This window comes from Centruroides vittatus, unplaced genomic scaffold, assembly GCF_030686945.1.
Source record: "Centruroides vittatus isolate TY-2023 unplaced genomic scaffold, ASM3068694v2 scaffold_3046, whole genome shotgun sequence".
Lineage (NCBI taxonomy): Eukaryota > Metazoa > Arthropoda > Arachnida > Scorpiones > Buthidae > Centruroides > Centruroides vittatus.
In genome coordinates, this window is record NW_027122699.1 from 263,834 (window position 1) to 283,460 (window position 19,627).

Sequence of the window (19,627 nt, forward strand, 5' to 3'; positions counted from 1 at the left end):
GTTAGAAATTTTCTCTTTACCTTATCACTATGATCATCTTCCTTACCTTTAACTATAACTATCACAGGTCTTCTATAAGTGCCTTCCCTAGACTCTCGAATCTTATCTGCATATGTACTACTGTTCATAACTTCTTGCCCTATATTATCCCTCTCTCTATCCTTATTCTTCTCTTCAAGTAACTCTAACCTACCTCTTAACCTTTCATTCTCTATCACTAAAGATTTCACTACCTTAGAAAGATCCCCAAACAATTCCTGTAACTTTCCAGCTGTGGCTAAAGTTAGTCTACTTCCCTTATCTGTACAAAGCTTTAACAACTCTGCTTGCACTTTTTCAACTCGACCTAAGCCATCCATAGAACTTACTTCCTCGACTTCCTCTATTTCCCTCACCTCCAGTTCCTCATTCACCTCAGTCACCTCAGAACCCCTACTCACTCTTTTTGGTATTTGGGACCCAGGATGATCCCCCCAACCCCCGGTACTTGTAAACGTTTCTGTTTATTTTTACCTTCCATATTTATTAAGTAGTATACCCCAAAACCCCCAGACTCAGGTGAGCCCCGAGTCCCTTCAGACAAGACAGGCACCCAACCATCCCCAGGGCCTATGAGCAGGGCCAAAGGCAACCCCTGTGGCCTCGGAGAAGGCCCCCACACCCTGCCGAAGGGTCCTGACCGAGGCACCACCTCGCACTCAGACAGAGTGCGAGATTATTCACCTCCTGAACGGGGCAGCCAGCTAAGATAGGCTAAATCCCACCGGGCCCCTAACTATGAGGCACCCCAGGTGCACCAACCCCAGTTTATTCTCTGTACCCTCGGGGATTGCCTTCAGTCCTCTCTCCCCGAGGCAATGATCCAAGCACATGAATTGTCTTCCAGAACTCGGTCAACACCTGAGTCCCCCGCCGTACCAATTAGCTTCTCCAGGAGAGCCCGCCAAAGCGGAAAACCGCAAAGAAGGCAAGGCCCGCCTGGGTACCGAGCCCCTCCGCCACAACAAGGCTGGTACGTACGAGTTGTGAACGGCGCCAAGACGCTGAACACCTTTGGAGGAGTTTGTTGACAACTTGGGTCCATGGCTTTGTGGGGTCTGCGCCACACTCGAACCCTACCATCAGCTCTTACCAACTGAAATCACAACTCATCGGACCATGCCACAGTTTTCCAGTCATCTAGGGTCCAACCAATATGGTAATGAGCCCAGGCGAGGTGCTGCGTGCGATGTTGTGCTGTTAGTAAAGGCACTTGAGTTGGTCTTCTACTGCCATAGCCCATTAACACCAAATTTTGCTGTACTATCCTAACAGACACGTCCCTTGTACATCCCACATTGATTCCTGCAGTTATTTCACGGAGTGTTGCATGTCTGTTTACACTAACAATTCTATGCACATGTCGCCGGTCTCTGTCATTTAGTGCAGGTGGTCGGCCACTGCATTGTCCATGGTGGGAGGTTATGCCTGCAATTAGGTATTCTCGGCACACTTTTGACACTGTGGATCTTGGAATGTTGAATTCCCTAACAATTTCTGAAATGGAATATCCCATTCGTCTAGCTCCAACTACCATTCCACGTTCAAAGTCTGTTAATTCTCATTATGCAGCCATACTTGAGTCAGAAACCTGTTCACCACTGGCAGACAAATGACAGCCCAGCCAATGCACTGCCCATTTATACATTTGGTACACGATACTACTGCCATCCATATCTTTGCATATTGCTATCCCATGACTTTTGGCATTTCAATGTATATCTTGTAAAGAACAATGTGTTGGAAGAATTCTGGTAGAATCTCTGTAGATTTTATACTAGTATTTTACAGAGGTCTCCTGAAAGTGGACTACCCATCAGGACTCCTGTGTTTTTATATGTTTAATAAGAAGTGTAGCATAGTGTTTGTGCAAGTTCAGGTGTATGTTTGTGACGATGGGTAGCTGTTTATGTAGCTTTAAATAAATAATTCTCTTAATGCACAAAAACAGGTCTGTAAAGAGATGAATGGTAACAAGGAGATGAAGCAAATGTAGTTATGTATTAATCACCTCAGTAACCTTAGTTTTATTCCAGTATTATCTCAAAAATGACAAAGCAGATAGATAAGCTGTTCAATTTTTGAACAGCTTGTCTGTCTGCTTCAGTCAGTTGTATGTGTTCCGTTTAGAATGTTTGTTCTATCACATTATACATTCAAATTGAATTCAAATTTCAAACATTTGAAATTTACAAAATTTAAATTTATTTGACTGACCTAAAGCAGGACATTCAAGCTGTTTGAAAACATTTGTCATGTTTAAGATAATACTGGAATAAAACTAAGGTTACTGATGTGATTTATATTTACATTCTTCCAGTTTTGATTTGTTTCTCTCTAAGTTGTAGTTATATATTTTTCATTTACTAAGTGTATGTCCTGTAGAAGTTCAGTTAATTTATCTGGATCCATAATGATAAAATTATTCCCTTTTAGATGTTCTGCTAATGTTTTATGGATAGTTCTTTCAACTAGGTGTGTGGGAGCCACTATAGGCCTGAGAGATGTTCCTGGTTTGTGCATTTCAGAGGAGGCAAATAGCCTAAGTGTGTAGTCTTTCATATTCATGGCTTCTCTTTGGCATAATGAATTCAGTGGAATTGTAGAGCTTATGGAAGTTCTGGACTGAGGATTTACGAATGGAGAGTTTCTTCCAGTTTCTTTTATTGAGATATCAGCAAAATGTTTTTTTTGCAATCTTTCTCCTGATTTCAAGAAAGCATTGACTTTTTTATATATGGCAGTACAAAAGACTGATGATTGGACCTATTGGATGACAGTGCATTCATTTGCCATAATGCAAAGCAGATTATGCTGGTAGGAAATTATAGAAATTGACAAGATGGCCACTGTTGTCAGTATTGCACAAACTTCAAGGCCAGTGTTTTTACTGTGTGTGAAATATTTTCACATGACCTCTGCAATAATTTTTGAATTTCATCTTACATTTCTGTAAGACCAATAACATAAAACCTTTCTCTTCCTGATTGCATTGCCTCCACATTTTCAATAACAATGCTGTCCATAAATGATTAGGACATTACCTGAGATGAATTTCCCAAACTTCTAGTCTAAGAGGAAGTTACACTACATTGTATGACTTGTTTTTCTGCTTGTTGTACTTCAAAACTAACAAGTAACCACAAGGAGGTGCAGACATTCTTTGATTTTGTCTGCTGTGTTAGATATCTTGTTTGTCAGGTCTTTGTCAAGCATTTCAGCTTGTTTGTTAAATGTGGTCACATAATGTTTGTCAGACAGTATGATAACAGTCATTTTCTTCTTTCCATGTGTTGACAATCTTTAATGCTACTTAGTTCTTCATCTTGTTCTGGATTGTCTTGATCCAGCAGTTAATCTCCCAGGCCATGTGCCATTTAAGTAATGGCACATGGATTTTGGTTTTATTCCTAATTTTTAATTTCTATTATAATTAACTCAAGTAACAAAAACAATTTAATAACTGAACTAATGTTTTCAGTCATCTTTAGGTTTTTAAGATAGAACAGAAACCAACTTTAAAAATACAATCAATCAAATGATTTGAATTGTAATAAATATTGCATGCACATAGGTTGAATATGCAAATTGCTTAATATTTAACACAAACTTAGAAATAAATACATAAAAATTGTTAAAATATCTAAAGAAAATGGCATTAAATAAAAATACTGTGTAAAAATGAATATAAATAAAAATTTATTTCATAATCAGTAAACGTATAATAAAGGAAGTGTAAAATCAATATAGCTGTAATAATAACAAAAATAGACAATAAATTAAACTAGTTAACTTCAAACAATGCTTTCCACTCGTGAAACAATGGTGTAATGTCTCTACTGTTAATTGTAGTCTCTTTGTAAAGTGACTTATAGATTTTGGGTACTCCCAAAAATTTGATTTAAATTGAGATGGAGTTGTGCACAATATATTAGACATGTCCTGTCAAAAAAGTTGTCAACATCTGGTTAGAGGCAAAGGCCACTAAGGTGTAGTTATGCATTTTCTGATTGAGTCTTGATGTTTTTTGATCCTAGTATCCAGAGATCAACAAATGGCATCAATATGTTTGTAGGGATGCTCTGTCCTGTTGTTGCATGAAGGTATTGAGTGAATTCCTGAAAGAGATGTTTCATCAGCACGATCCTTCTGATTACTGAGTAAGGAGAATACTTTTGGGCTCCTTTCATATGCAATTCGAAAGTTGGAGCATTATGCTATACCCTTGCAGATCCTGTTCAACAGTTAGTGGTAGGTGACTGTTCTATAAGGTTAATCTCCTCAGAGCTGGAACTTTATTGAGAACAAAGCATTGTATTAATGAGCAGATAAAGCTGGTCCAGTATCCCAAGGTGGTAGCAATAAGATAAATGTGCCTTAATGTTTTAGTTCCTGTTGTCCGAGAGACGAATTCGAACAGTGGGAAAAGGCTCTTTTTATAAGACCCTGAAAGCAGCTGACTTGTACATAGGTGTATCATGAGATGACAGTGGAATATAAAGTGGGATTGTGAGACATCTTTTGATACACATCAGTAATAAGTGCTCCATCATTGAAAGAGATGAGGGCATCAAATGGACTCAGAAAAGTCATGGAATTTAATACAAACATTTGAGTAGGAACCTTATATACAGGGTGCATTGGAAGGTCCCTTTAATCGAAAAATCCTTGTGAATAGAAAGAGCTACAGCTATTCAAGTGAGGTAACGGTATAGTAAAGTGACTACGCTTGACCTAATGCAAACAACAGCAGCGCCCCTAGTGGCGAAATTTGGAAGATAGGTAGTGCAAAACAAAAACAGATAGAGCAAACTTTTCAATTAGAAAGTTTTAGAGCATCAATTAATTAGTACAAAACGACACGTGGTTCACATGGATAAGATAAATTGTCGCCTGTAAGGCGACAATTTATCTTATTCGTGTGAACCACGTGTCGTTTTGTACTAATTAATTGATGCTCTAAAACTTTCTAATTGAAAAGTTTGCTCTATCTGTTTTTGTTTTGCACTACCTATCTTCCAAATTTCGCCACTAGGGGCGCTGCTGTTGTTTGCATTAGGTCAAGCGTAGTCACTTTACTATACCGTTACCTCACTTGAATAGCTGTAGCTCTTTCCATTCACAAGGATTTTTCGGTTAAAGGGACTTTCCTATGCACCCTGTATATTAGGACTGCTCAACAAGTTGATTATGAACTACTAGTCAATTGCAAGCTTCCAGTTGATCACGAGTTATCCATCTGTTACCTATATCAAATATAATCATTGTCCTTGATTTTTGTAAGAAATAAGATAAAATAAAAAAAAATAAAAAGACTTAGTCACTTCCAAAACATTTTTGGTGGCTTGCCATTTATTTCCTTAAAATGTTCGAGAATAAAATCTTCGGGACGACCCGACCTTCCTTTTTAGGCTTTGCGGCCGCCCAGGAAACAATTCTTTAAAACATAGGAAAAACTTCAATTAAAATTATAAAAATTTCACAAAAATTGGAATTGGTGATCTTACGACGTTTTGACTTGCATCCATGACTTCCGTTTGGGAGTTTCGGACCTTATATCCACTTGGAAATTTGCACTGTAAAATGTAGATTGTGTTGTCCTTCCTCTGGCAGAAAATTATTATTAAATTTTTCAATTTTAGAATTTCGCTGGATGAAAAAGATTTTTTTTTAAAGGAAAAGACTTAGTCGCTTCCAAAAAATTTTTTTGGTGGATCACCAAAAATTTTTTGGAAGCGACTAAGTCTTTTCCTTTAAAAAAAAATTTTTTTCATCCAGCGAAATTCTAAAATCGGAAGATAAAATAAATTAAGTGTGATGAGAATGACATTAGGAGGCGTTATATCAATAATAAAATGAAACTTCAGAGCTGCTGCCTACCTTCATCAGACAAAATTATATTCAGTCCAGTTTGTTTTTTTATTTAATGCATGTGGAATACAGTCATCATTTCAGTGACACACTAAGATTTGTTGCAAGTTCACGAGTTGTTGTTTATCAAGTTTTAACAATTTCTTCCTGAAATTTCTTTGTCAACAGCTTTTGGGTGCCCCATATATTTTGTATGCTTCAGTTCAAAATTTCCTGAACAAAACTTTCAAAACCACATTTGACATGCCCAATATTTGGGATCATCTTCTCCATACACACTAAGAGTATTTTTTACTGTTTGTACAGTTTATATCTTTAACAAAACTTAAAATGCATATTAGGCATATTATGTATACATTTTATCTGCAGATATTTTGATTTGATTTTACACAAACAAAATGTGAAGTAAAGTTTTAAATTAAGCTTCTAAATAAAGAATCCAATATCACATTAGCAGTAATGTGTTAACTTTCACAACTGTTGTAATTAAAGTACAGATCTATATTGGAAATCATTCTTAGCACAAAGATAGCAAATTCACCAACAACTTATTTGTCAAGAAAAACATATCTATGTTAAGTAAAGATAGCAGTTAAGCTGCATTAATTAAAACTTCTGCTGGATATATAAAAGGATTGTTACAATTAATTTTGCACATTAAGCCAAACCATGTTAAACGAGGGATACTTGTATTTAATAAACAAAAACTGCATGATTACAGTATTACCTTAATCAAGCAAGCTTTATTTATTGGATATATACAGGAGTCTTGCAATAGTTAGTTACTTCATAATAGTAATTTATGAATAATTTTTTTTTAATGAACCATAATTAAGTTGAAATTTGACTTTTCTTTGTAGAATTCCTCTTCATTATTGAAATATGGTGATTTTTATATAACTCATCATTCCAATTTGTCTGAAGTGCATGTGGTATTTCATCTCGTGACGGATGATTCGTTACGTCAAGCAGAAATTAATTCTCGTCATCCTGTAATTTTAGGATTACGAAATATTCTTCGAGTAGCTCACGAAAGAGACATTTGCACCATTACTATTCCGTTATTATTAGTACATGAAATGTCAGAGGTAAAATGTCGTTTTTGTAATTAATAATAAATTTATATTTACTAGATAGATTTTTTAAATATAAGATTAAAAATGATAAAATTAAAATTTTTTTCTAGATTTTTCTATAAAATTTTTAAACTTTCTTGAAATTTCTGTGTGTTCATCTTTTGAATGCTATGCAATAATCTCTTCAGTTCAAATGCTACTTTTGTTATTCAAGAGTGAATCTTGAAATAAATAAGATCTAACCAGAGAAAAAGGAACAGTAATAAAACAGATTGTCTTGTAACTTCAGAAGTAGATTTAATAAATCAACATTTTTGACCTAATTTCATTTCTTTAAATCATCTTTCAATTTTTAGATTATTTCCATTGAATTCAATTTTATTGTTTTTTTTTAATATTTTAAATGGTATAATTCACTGAGGAAGGTGTGTGCTTGAGCATGGCACACACACCATCATTTGGTCCATGGAGTTGGATTACTTTGCTATCTTTTTATGACTAGTAGAGTTTCAACTACATCTTAAGATAAGTCTGGCAGCACTTTATTGTCTTCCTTAACTTTCTTTGAACTTTTTTCTTGATGATAATAGTTTTATGTTATAATGGCCACTACTGAATTGTTTGATGAAAGGCAAGCAATTAAGATTAGAAGTGTGTTAAAGAGAAAGCTTTCTTATATTTAAAAATTCCTGGACAATTATTATCCAGAAAGGGGTAAAGTACAGGTCAGATAAGGCTAAACTCGTTATGTAAAATTTTGGAAATCAAATGATCATTAAAGAATTCATGCAACACATTCATTGTTGTGTTTGCTGTGTGGGCAGTTGTGCCATCTTGTAAAAATCAGTAGTCTTCTTCATTCACATCCAATAATGCAACAAACTGCTAGACAAGATCACAATAAACTAAATTGTTTCAGTTGTGTCAAAAAAATAAAGGCCCTATCATGCGACAATGGGAAGTTGCACACAAAACTCCAATTTTGTGAGCATGTAATGCTTGTTCTCGAAACATATGAGGATTTTCACTGTTTCGTATTTGACAGTTTTGGCTGTCCACAGTTACATAATAGCCATCCAAGTTGAACTTAGCTTTGTTACTGAAATAAACTTGATCCAATATCTCAAGTCCATTTTTGTTGACAAAAGAATGAAACTGATGACAATAATGTGCATGTTTTTTTACAGTTTGGTTCCTTTGGTTCATGAATGATACCAATGCAGTAGGGATGCAGTTTTAACTTATTTGTAGCCCCAAAAAGAGTAATTGGTGACATTTCAACCTGTGAAGGTAACTTTCTCAGGGATTTTCTGGGTGAGTGTGCTAAACACTGAGACATATCAAGAATTTCAACAGTTAACAACGGTGGCCAACCCAAACTCTTTCTATCATGAATAGACTCGGTATCTCGAAATTTATCAATCAAACGACATATTGTTGACTTGTTAGAAACTGCAGTCTGAGGAAACTTCAACTAAAACTCTTTTCTCATGCATTTGTAATACCCTGTTCGCACCGAGCATTTCAATCTAGATTGTGACCAAGGTCGGCGACTATGCCTTGGTGCGACCACCCTCGACCATTTCAATCTCGACTGAAACGAGGTTCAATCGTGATTAACTCAAGAGAGTTCTTGAAACTAGATCCAGTCATAAGAGAGATCCCACAATCCCACGTGCACAAGAAAATACAAGATGGCTGTGGAACACGTGTCGGGCTATTGACAGAGAAATAAAAAAAGATATTTGGAGAGACGATGACATCTGTTTATTATTAGATATATGGCAAGAAAAAGTATTTATTTCTAATAAAAACTTCCATTTTGTGTGTTGGTGTTTGTGACTTACCGAGTAGTTATGCCAATTTTATCATCGCATGTAATAGCCGGGTCGTTCTCAAGCGGACTGCCTGTGCAAACAGCACAACATTCAACTGGCGACAGTCACAATCCAGATTGTAGCTAAATCGAGATCAAAGTGAGTCGTGGATTGTGTGGAAACATAGTATAAGACTTGACAATACATAAACATTTGTCTTTGGAAAATGACATATCTGACAGAGTGTAACACTATGACTGCTTAAGTGAGACTAGTGCATGACAAGATTATTTTAACAGTTAGAGGACGTTAGCCTTGAGTGTAATGTTGCCACCTGCCTAATATGATGACTAAACACTATCTGCATGTTAAGTTTTATTGTGCTATCTTTTAGGTTGCATCCATTTTGAAACACCCAGTATTTGAATGGAAATACTGTGTAGTGAAAATTGATCGAGAGCTCATCTAATACAGTAGCATAGTAGAATAATTAGTCTGATAAAATGTATAGTACAGAATGGACTGATTGTTTTGAGATAAAGAACATGTTTTTAATTTGAAGTAATTTTTACTATAGTATTGAATTAATATATTTTTAAGTTATCTATACTAAATTATGTAAAAAGAATGTAAATTAATTCAATTACCTTTATGTCCTTATTTTATACAATTCATTATATTTATATCTACTTGGACTTATTATATTGGTGTTTCAGTTTCTGCAAAATGAGAAAGTCTTAATCAGAAAACACAATCTTTATTGTTCACCTGGTATTTCACCTGAACCTGGCAGGTGAAATACCAGGTGAACAATAAAGATTGTGTTTTCTGATTAAGACTTTCTCATTTTGCAAAAACTGAAACACCAAAATATAAATTATTTTATTATGTATTAAATTATTTTTACTTATTTTAATGTGTAAAATTTTGAGATACTGTGTTGTTTTAATATGCATATTTTTGGTGGTAGTGCTGTGAAAATATTTCACAAGAACTATGCAAAAATGGCATAACAACTTCCAACCAAATGGTACATTTAAATCTGGTTTTATCCTACAGTTCATATTATGTTATTGCTCTGAGGTTTGTCTTGAAATGTGTCACTAAATGAAGTTTGGAGGTTAGTGACAGCATGTTTCAACATAATTTTAAAAAATCTCATTTTTTCACTTACAAGATTATTTATTTATTTGAATACTCCATACGTAAAATTCATTTTAGGAGGGGGATTACATTAATAACTTTAGTTAATAAATTGTATTTACACCAAATAGACTCAACTGAGTCGTTGAAGGAGAATAGTCCGTGAATTCTATCTGCTAGATCTTTACAAATAACATTATTAATACAAAGAACATTGTTAGAAAGTGTTGGTAGACACAAACATTCAAGATCCTCAGTCAAACATGTAGTGATTTAAGGTCGCACTTCCTTTCTTAGAATATGGACATGTATCTGGTGAACATAGATCAATACACAAATGTTTCTATGTTAAACAATACTTATTTAGGTGAATCTGTATGATCGTTTTTTTATAATAAATGGTAACTGCTGATAATAAATGTAAAAATACCGATTGTTGTCTAATATTTCTGGGTACCATGGATGTAAGAGCCCACCAGGGGATGGTGGGCAATGAGAGGGCAGACCACCTAGCAAAAGAGGCTGCCATGAATGAATCACTTCCTATCTCATATAGTAAGATCAGTCAGTGCACACTTTGCGGGATGCTGTGGGAGGATACATTACAACTGTGGCAGAATACTTGGGATCAACAAAACCACCATCTTACGTACCAATTCATCCCAGGCCTGAAGAATTTTATCAGTAACAAGTGGTACACCCCTGACTACTGCATGACACAAATCTCGACGAATCATGGCAAATTCGCGAGCTACCTCGCGAGATTTACTGGCAGGACTTGCAACATGTGCCCAACTTGCTTCACGGAAGATGGTTCCACCCATTACCTCTTCTACTGTATGATACTCGATCGTGAAAGACTACAACTACAACTCCTGCTCGAGGAACAGGGGATTGCTTGGCCATGTGCCCCATCCGATATTTGGCTTACTAAAGAAATCTACCAGGCTTTCAAAAACCTAGCAAGACAAATAAATTATGTCACGCATAGCAATATCTTCAATTAATATCAGCACCACTCTGCTTGGCATTGGGTTGTATTGTGACTGTTTACTACAACCACATTTTGGGAATCATTTATAGAGGCATACTTCCAGGTTACACCTCACCACTAATCTTATTGTGAGGGCTGGCTTTTGGACAACCATGGACCTACTTTGCAACATGCAATGAACCAGCCGTGTATTTCAACAACTGTTGAAAATCCTCCATGCGTAAAATATGTCGCATAGTGACCTCCCTATGCTTTGGGACGCTTGTAGACGTCCTGTTCTTCTCTTCATGCGCAAAGTTGTCGTGTGTTGAAACTTTCTTACCATGTAAGTTCGTATGGAGTCCACTCTTGTATATACCTACTCCTTTTTTTTATTGTATATTGTTTGTATATACTATTCATGTTTTCTTTTCCCGGTAATGCTTGTTGCGGGGCCGGGAAAATGTACAATTTTGTACGAAATAAAATAAAAAATGACTGGAAATGACTGGTACCGTGGATGGTACTTAGCCTTAAGGACCCTGTCACCTTCTTCTATCAAGAAAAGATTATTAAACTCTTGTAAAATTGTATTTGTATAATATTTCAAAACTTCTGGGGACGAATCTATTAAGGAGAGTGAGATACCAATTCTATTAAATAGACTCTCCAGTTTAGTGAACCAACAATATTTCAGTGATCTGGTCAATGAAAACTTCTTCAAGGCTAAATAAGCCTCACATTCCAAAGATGATGGGTCAGAGATTATGTTACTCAGAAAATTTAAGGTTAATTTAACAAAATGTTTCCAGGGAAAGTCGAGGCCCACTTCAGATCTAATTGCATACGATAGGATTGACCTCTCAAGGCCAAAAAGTCGACGAAAGAACATCAGTTCTATAGAATCAATGTCTTCAAAACAAAAAAGCCCCTAAAAGGGCAGACCGTAAGACCAACTCGAGGTAAATAGAGAAGCTGCAAGTTTCTTACACAAAATCATATGACTGTTCTTAACCCGTCTTAGAATATCTATTACAGCATTTATTTTAGAAAATGCTTTGCCTTTCACGTAAGATATGTAATTTTGGAACGAGCCGGTAGCTGAGAAATGAATCCCCAAATATATACCTTCATTAACAATACTCATTCCTCTTCCATTTAAGAAAAACCTGTCAGCCTTTCTCAGCCTTCCACCATGTCTAAAAATCATTATTTTCGACTTAAATAAATTAATACGCAAACCCAAAGTAGAAGAATAATTATATAACCGGCCCAATTTCCTTTGGGAATTTCCTTAAGGAATCACCCTGTGGTAGACCCTTTTCTAATGAAAAAACTTCAGTAAACCCAGCACTAGTGGAAATCCTTGCCTTCAATCCCAAAAAGAAACATTGAATAATATCAATAAACTTGTCTGAGATCCCAAGCATTTTTAATTTGGATAACAAAATCTTCAAAACAACATTATCAAAGGCTTTTTCGTAATCTATAAAGGCTGCAAGTAAATGTTGTCTTTTCTTTGAAAGTTGTCTACAGATAATGGACTAAAGAATCAGAATACTGCTCAAAGTGCTCTTCCGAGGTTGGAAAGCAAATTGTACTGGTTGAATCAAATTCCACTCTCTTAACCAAATACCCAATCTATTAGACAGAATAGATGTAAAAATTTTTCGAACTACAGGTAACAGCGATATTGGTCGAAAGTTAGTGGGCTCATCTGTCTGACCTTTTTTGTGGATAACTTTTATCTTTACCTCCAACCACGATTCCGGAACTTTAGCAGTGTCATAAACCCAGTTAAATAACATGACCAGGTAAGAAACCAAAGTGGCCCTAGAGTAAACAATTAAAGATGGAGAAACATTGTCCATCCCGGGAGCCGAGCGAATTTGTATCTTTTGAATTGCTGTGTTCACATCGGAATCAGAGATAGGAAGGTGTAAAATAGCATCAACAATAAGAGAAGCCATTGGTAGCAACGGGATTGGAGGTAAATTAGACGTATTTAAACTAAATGACTGTTGATAATAAATAAACCAGTCAGCCAAAGAAATCTCTTGATCTGGTATGCTCCTGACCTGACGAAAATGACCAACCTGATACCAAAAAATCCTAGAGTCCTTAATCCTAGCCAATCGAAAGGCATAATTGCAAAAAACCTTCCTCTTTTTTGCCCTAATAAGTGAACTGTATTGTTGTTTCAAATTTAAAAAAGAAGCTAAATCAGACTGACTATTAGATCTGCGAAACTTGCTCAAGGCAATATTCCTCGCTCGCTTTTGGATGCAGCAAGACCTATCAAACCAAGAGGGATGAGTCCTCCTGTAAGGTTCAGCATCTTCAATTATCACATTTAGACTCCTTGCTATAGAGCATAGCTCGGATATAATTAAACCATAGAAGTCATCAACAGACTCAGAATCAAAGTTTAAATTCCAGAAGCTCTGCGATACTGCTTCACCAAAAGATTCTATTTTAGAATCATTCCAAACTAAGCAAGTCTTGATGAGATGAGGCCCATCAACGAAGGAAAATCTGTTTCTAGTCACCATCTGTAATTCCACTGGAAAATGATCAGAAGATGAGAGAGATCCAAAACATAGGGATTCGAACATGTGAACCAGATTCTGAGAAATGACTATATAAAGTCTAACCAAGCTACCCACTTTTGACAGAAAAGTTAATTCACCTGGAAAATCTCCCTTACTACGACCATTGAGGGGAATGAGATCATGTTCGATCAACCAATGCAGAAGCTGTCTCCCAGCCGTATTGACCTTTAAATCCTTTGACCGTCTGACGTCAAAAATATTAGGAGAAACTACATTTAAATGTGAATCGATTTCCTCACCAATATGGACGTTAAAATCGCCCATTATCACTATACCATGATAAGACGAAGACCAGGAATTCAAAATAGAAGAAAACAAATCAAGATGTAAGCCTTGCTGCCTTAGCGAACTGGCATATACTATCAACACCAAGATACTTCTAGGTTTGGGAGCCGAGTAACATATTAAACCAATCATCATTAAATCTGGGTAAGTTTCCAATAACTCGAAGTGCCCTCTAGCTTCATCAAAAAAGAACAAAATTCCTCCATGGGGCCTATCCGGGCTCAATGGTTTTTCAGCTGGGATCATAAAATACTTCTAGTTAACTGGAAGAAACTTAGCAAGAAAATTGCCCTCTATTGAAACCATCCAGGTCTCAACAAGGGCCAAACAAATTAAATCTGGTCTTTTAATCAAATAATCCAACAATAAGCACTTGGTGCTAAACCCACAGCAATTCCAAAAAAACGACGAGTTTGAACAATAGCCTGAACTAGACTGGACCGGACATGGTGAAGCTGAAAGTCTCACCAAACCCTCACTCTTACGGGAAGAAAAATTCAAAATAAAAAAGAGACAGGCTAATTTGATAACTCTGTTTTTTATGTTTCATGCTAGTGCACTTTTCCTATAGGTTGACATCTTATCAAACTAGACAGCCACAGGACAGATTGACATTGAGATAGAATTTTCTTCTATGTATTTGTTATGATATGCATTTTGGACCTAACTGGTCCTCCTCAGTCATGATACATAGATCTCTTTGTGGATTTCTAGGTATATGCACATACATTATTAGTTTTTTAGTAAATTCATCAGGCTTGTAATGATTACCCAATGGATCTTCATAAAATTGTTACAAAGCCTGATGAAGAACTCGGATGGAGTTTGAAAACGTTTGTTTTTGTTTTGTTTATGTGCACGTCGTAATCGGTTCAGAGTATGTGATTAACTAGATCCCAGTGTGTTGAGTGGTTATTTGAATAGTTTTCTTTTAAACATATTTTCTTTGTGTTTTTGAACTTTAGTATTTTCTTTTGTTATTTCTCATCCATTCTGGTTAGTGCTTAGCAATTGCAGATTTATTGTCATTATTTTTTATTGCTTAGATGTGCTGCACAAATCTTGTTTGGAGTTCCCTCTTGGTTCCCCTTATATAAATGTGGGGATCAATACAATTGCACTCCAGCTTATATACAATATTACTTCTGTTTAATATTCATAATTGTGATTCATTTTCTTTGTTTTCAATTTTTTTTTGGCTAATTGATTATGTTGATCCAGTACTAATAGAATACCACTTTTCCTAAGTGTTTTTTTCAAATAAACCAGTACACACAGGATGTGGTGTAAAGTGTGGATAATCTTACCTGCGGATAGGAGACATCCTGACTGTTCAGAAAATTAAACATAGTGTTTAGTAAGTGTCATAGTTCTCGAGTTATTGGACATTTTCTATTTTTTTGGAAAATGGACTACCTAGTTCACAATTTTCAATGTCATAGTCACAAATCAAAGATTTTTCCCAGTCTGTTTTTCGAATACTAGTCTTTAATACATGTTCGATTAAATGTAAACTGCCATTTTAGTGTCATAGACTTTGTTTTTTTTAAGTCAAAACTAGCGTCAGTGTGTCATCTCAGTACAATAGACAAATTATTAGTTAGTTTGTCATGCAAGTTACAGTACTTTTTTTTTATACTGAAAAAACGGACCAAAAATTTTAAATTATTTTTTGTTCTAAAAGAACCAAGTCTATGACACTAAATTGGCAATTTACGTTTGATAGGACATGTATCCAAGACTAGTATTCAAAAAACAGACTGGGAAAACTCCTTGATTTGTGACCATGACATTGAAAAATGTGAAGAGGTAATCCATTTTCCAAAAAAATATAAAATGTTTAATAACTCAAACTATGACATTTTTACTAAACACAATGTTTAATTTTCTGAACAGTCATGTATCCACAGGTAACAGATTATCCACTCGTTACTCTGTATATCATTTTAACAAACTTCATATCCTTGATATTTTCTCCATTCAGTTTAGAATTTTAGATTGTTTTAACCAACTACTAATGATTTTTCTGCCATACCCATTAAATAAATGTGTTTTTATGATATTATTATTTTTTCCTGATTTTTTGTATTGGTTGTTTTTACTATGATTTTCTTTATAAACATATTGAATGTATTCTTTATGACATGCATTGGTATATTTGATTTATAATATGGGGGTGTAAAAGTAAGTATACAGTTGAGAATCTGAGAAATACAAATGTTTGATGTTCATTATTATTTTTATTAACTTTTATTAGTTTGTATTTCTTATTTGTGATTTAATTTGTACATAAAAATAAATGTTTTTTCTTCCTATTTTATCGCTGTATATGTTTTTTTTTTTCATAATAACAACTGTATACCTACTTTTGCACCCCCCCTGTATATTACTTTATTATCCTCACTGCACTTTTGTGTTTTTAAATGCTTATATTATATTGCTGTTTTTTTTTCTAGTTGTTAGTCAGTCTAAATACGGTAATTTATTTTCATTAAAATCCATCTTGAAATGAAGCAATAATAAATATGTCTATTCTAATAACCTTAAATAGCTTCGCAAAGTATAGTTAGCCACAAACATTTTCGGTCCCCTAGGACCTTCTTTGGGTGGGATCCGAGTAGAGAGTGACCCTACGTTCTAAACTCCCATTACGGATGCATTCCAACCCCCCGCTCCAGATGTGTACTATAAACAAACATTGCTGCGCATGCACTGGCGGCTATAACGTCGGGTCGTACATCGCTTGCCACGCCTTCAAAAGTTGCTTTTCATCTTTAAAGTTGATAGAACCAGGCAGGTACACCACCTTAAGTATTTGGAGGTGCTAGAGACCTTTAAAGCGGATTGCCTGGGCCTTGCTATCAACTTTAAAGATGAAAAGCAACTTTCGAAGGCGTGGCAAGCGATGTACGACCCGACGTTGTAGCCGCCGGCACATGCGCAGTGATGTTTGTTTATAGTACACATCTGGAGTGGGGGGTTGGAATGCATCCGTAACGGAAGTTTAGAACGTAGGGGACCGAAAACGTTTGTGGCTAACTATACTTTGTGAAGCTATTTAAGGTTATTAGAGTAGACAAACTTATTTTCTTTCCCATTCACTATATCAAATTTTATTTCATTGTCTATACTGTTTATTGTTTTTAATTTTATTATTTTTATTGTTATAAACTATAAAATAATCAACAACATAGCAAAATATCACTTGTATTCCTTTTATTTTAACTATAATGTTGTTTATTTTGATTATACTTAGTTTAGCCAATCTAGGTCCTATACACATACCCATAGGATGCCATCTTTTTTGTTTATACCATTTATTATTGTATTCAAAATAATTATCATCTAAGACTAGCATTCTTAGCTAATTCATTTAACCAGGTTAAATTCTGGACTTTCAATATTACCTAATGTTTCTTTGATTTTATTTTTACTGATGGATGGTATGTGATGTTAACCTAGTGTTTACATGAATTTTGATTTTCTTTATCCTTTTCAGGAACTTGCCCATATGTAATATGCTATGCTGTTATATTTCAAAGTTTTAAGTTTGTTCTTAATAAACAATTCCACGTTGTAAAGGGGTAATTTTTAATGTTGATCAGTGAGTGGTCTGTAGCTTACTGGGATTTTGTCTGTTTTTATTCAAATGGAATATTTTGGTGTTCTGTTGTTTTACTTTAATATATGTTTTGTTTTGTCTTCAGATATTCTGTTTTTGGCATTTAGGTTTTAAGTTTTGAATTATGCCTTGTGTCGGATATGTTGTCAATTCACGATAACTGCCTTGGTTTATTTTTTCATGTACTATTCTATCATAACTTGATCAATTGATAACTATGCTATAATTTGCATCTTTTATGTATTACTGAATATAAAAATACAATCAGCAAAAATTATTAGTGTTGTACTGTACCAAAAATTAAAGTACTGTATATTCATTTTAAAAGAAAGTCACTCGGATTAATATTCTAGTCATCAAATTCTTTAAAGGGTTGAAATCAAAATAGTTCCACATCATTGGTGTCATCATCAGAGTTGTCAACAAGGTTATTGGAAGCTCTAGAGGGCTTGATAAGAAAGATGACTGCAGAGAAATGGAAGTACTTGTTGGGGTAGGGGCCTTGGATGTAGCTTTCAAGAAGAATCATATTAGTGTGATCTACTTTGTAAGTTTCCTGTTTTCTTTACAAATTTTAGGACAGTATCATAAAAGTTCATTCATTTGCTGTTCCACTTTCATAAACTGTTCAATATTGGGATCCGTACCATCTAGTTCTAATACAGCCACATTCAATTTTGACAACATACCATCTCACTTCTTTCCTCTTCTTCCTCTTTTAAATACTTCTATGCTTCCAACTCTGTTGCCCTTTCTTTTGATTCTTGGCATTTTCTCCAGGTCAACTCATTCTCTTTCTTCCAGACATTTTGTATTGTGAAGTGTAATACAAATTTATAAACAAAATATGTAGTCTCGGAGATTGCAAAGGCTTCATGTAGTAAACACTGACCAACAGCAAGAACAAGAGTATGACTATGAAATGGGATTCCTCACACTGGAGAGCTGGTTGTTAAACAGTTAGGTCATTAAGGAGTGGCTGCAATGAAGATTTGCTGAAGCAGGGAGAGGAACCTCACTTAACAAGCATGATTCGTTCCAGAATCTTACTCGTAATGCAAAACACTCGTTAAGCGAAACAATTTTTCCCATATAAATTAATGTAAAATACGATAATGCATTCCATGCCAAAAAAATACACAAATAATGTATAATGTTTATTCAAAGAAAATTATACGATACTAGCTGTTACCCGCAGCTTCGCTCGTGCGGATTTTGCAACAAACTCTATTTACATTCAATATTTCAACAACCATAGTAATTATTTAACACCTACCACTGAGAATCAAACAAACTGTTTTTAATTTGACTTCTAGCTGTAAGTACCTGCTTCGTTCTGTAATCGAACCAATATGCAAAAAGAAATTCGAATTTAAAACGGTTCGAACATTTGTTATAAATATTTTTTATATATTTTAATTTTTTAACCAATGTCTGAAATGTCATCAATTTAATATCCCTAAGTACTCAATTAAGATTAAACATAATTAAAAACAAAAAATCGCATCTAAAATAGTACAGTAGAAGCCATTCTTCAGGTTAATGTTCTCCCTCTCCCCCACGGGGGAATTTCAAAAAATCCCTTCTTAGTGTGCGTTTTTATGATGTACCCTAACTGTGTACCAAATTTCACCTCTAGGTTCTGGAACTTTCTAGAAAAAACCGAAACATTCTCATTGAAGCATCACACATTTTCGAAGTCAAGCACTTTCAACTCTCGTATCTCCCACAACCTTATAGCTATCGAGACGCAACAATCATAGTGCACAATGGGAGACTTGGGGCTACTACCACACACAAACACCATTCATGTGCAATGTGTAGTTTTGGCTGCAGAGTGAAATATAGGCACAAACATGTCCATTTATATATATATAGATACATTGTTAAGGAGCATGAATAATCATCATCTTTTCTTCTAGCGTGGAATGAATCAACCTGGAATGCAAATTCGATTTGCAGAAAACAAAAAAACTCTCAGCTAATATGTCTGATAAACATGCCGAACGATATGCCAAATTCTTGCACTATGTAAAGGCTATAAATATTAGAAATTAATTAATTTGACTAGAGGTAGGCAGTTATGCTGCTATCTCATATTAAATTTAATAATTATAAATAGTTCATTTTTAATTCAGACATTTCTAAAATTTAATTTGTAATTGGTCATTAAATTTAATACGAGATGG

General features: G+C 34.9%; 1 protein-coding gene across 3 annotated transcripts in view; it reads left to right on the plus strand.

The window, feature by feature from the left end:
• Window positions 1-19,627, plus strand: part of LOC136988060 (FERRY endosomal RAB5 effector complex subunit 3) — a 170,179-nt gene that overhangs the window by 141,477 nt on the left and 9,075 nt on the right. For 2 of the 3 annotated variants that reach the window (XM_067285859.1, XM_067285860.1), the window contains exon 10: window positions 6,771-6,998. The exons of the other annotated variant lie outside the window; for it this stretch is intronic. In XM_067285859.1, coding sequence (XP_067141960.1) covers window positions 6,771-6,998 — 228 coding nt within the window. The remainder of the gene's footprint in view (window positions 1-6,770; window positions 6,999-19,627) is intronic. 3 annotated transcript variants of the gene reach the window in all.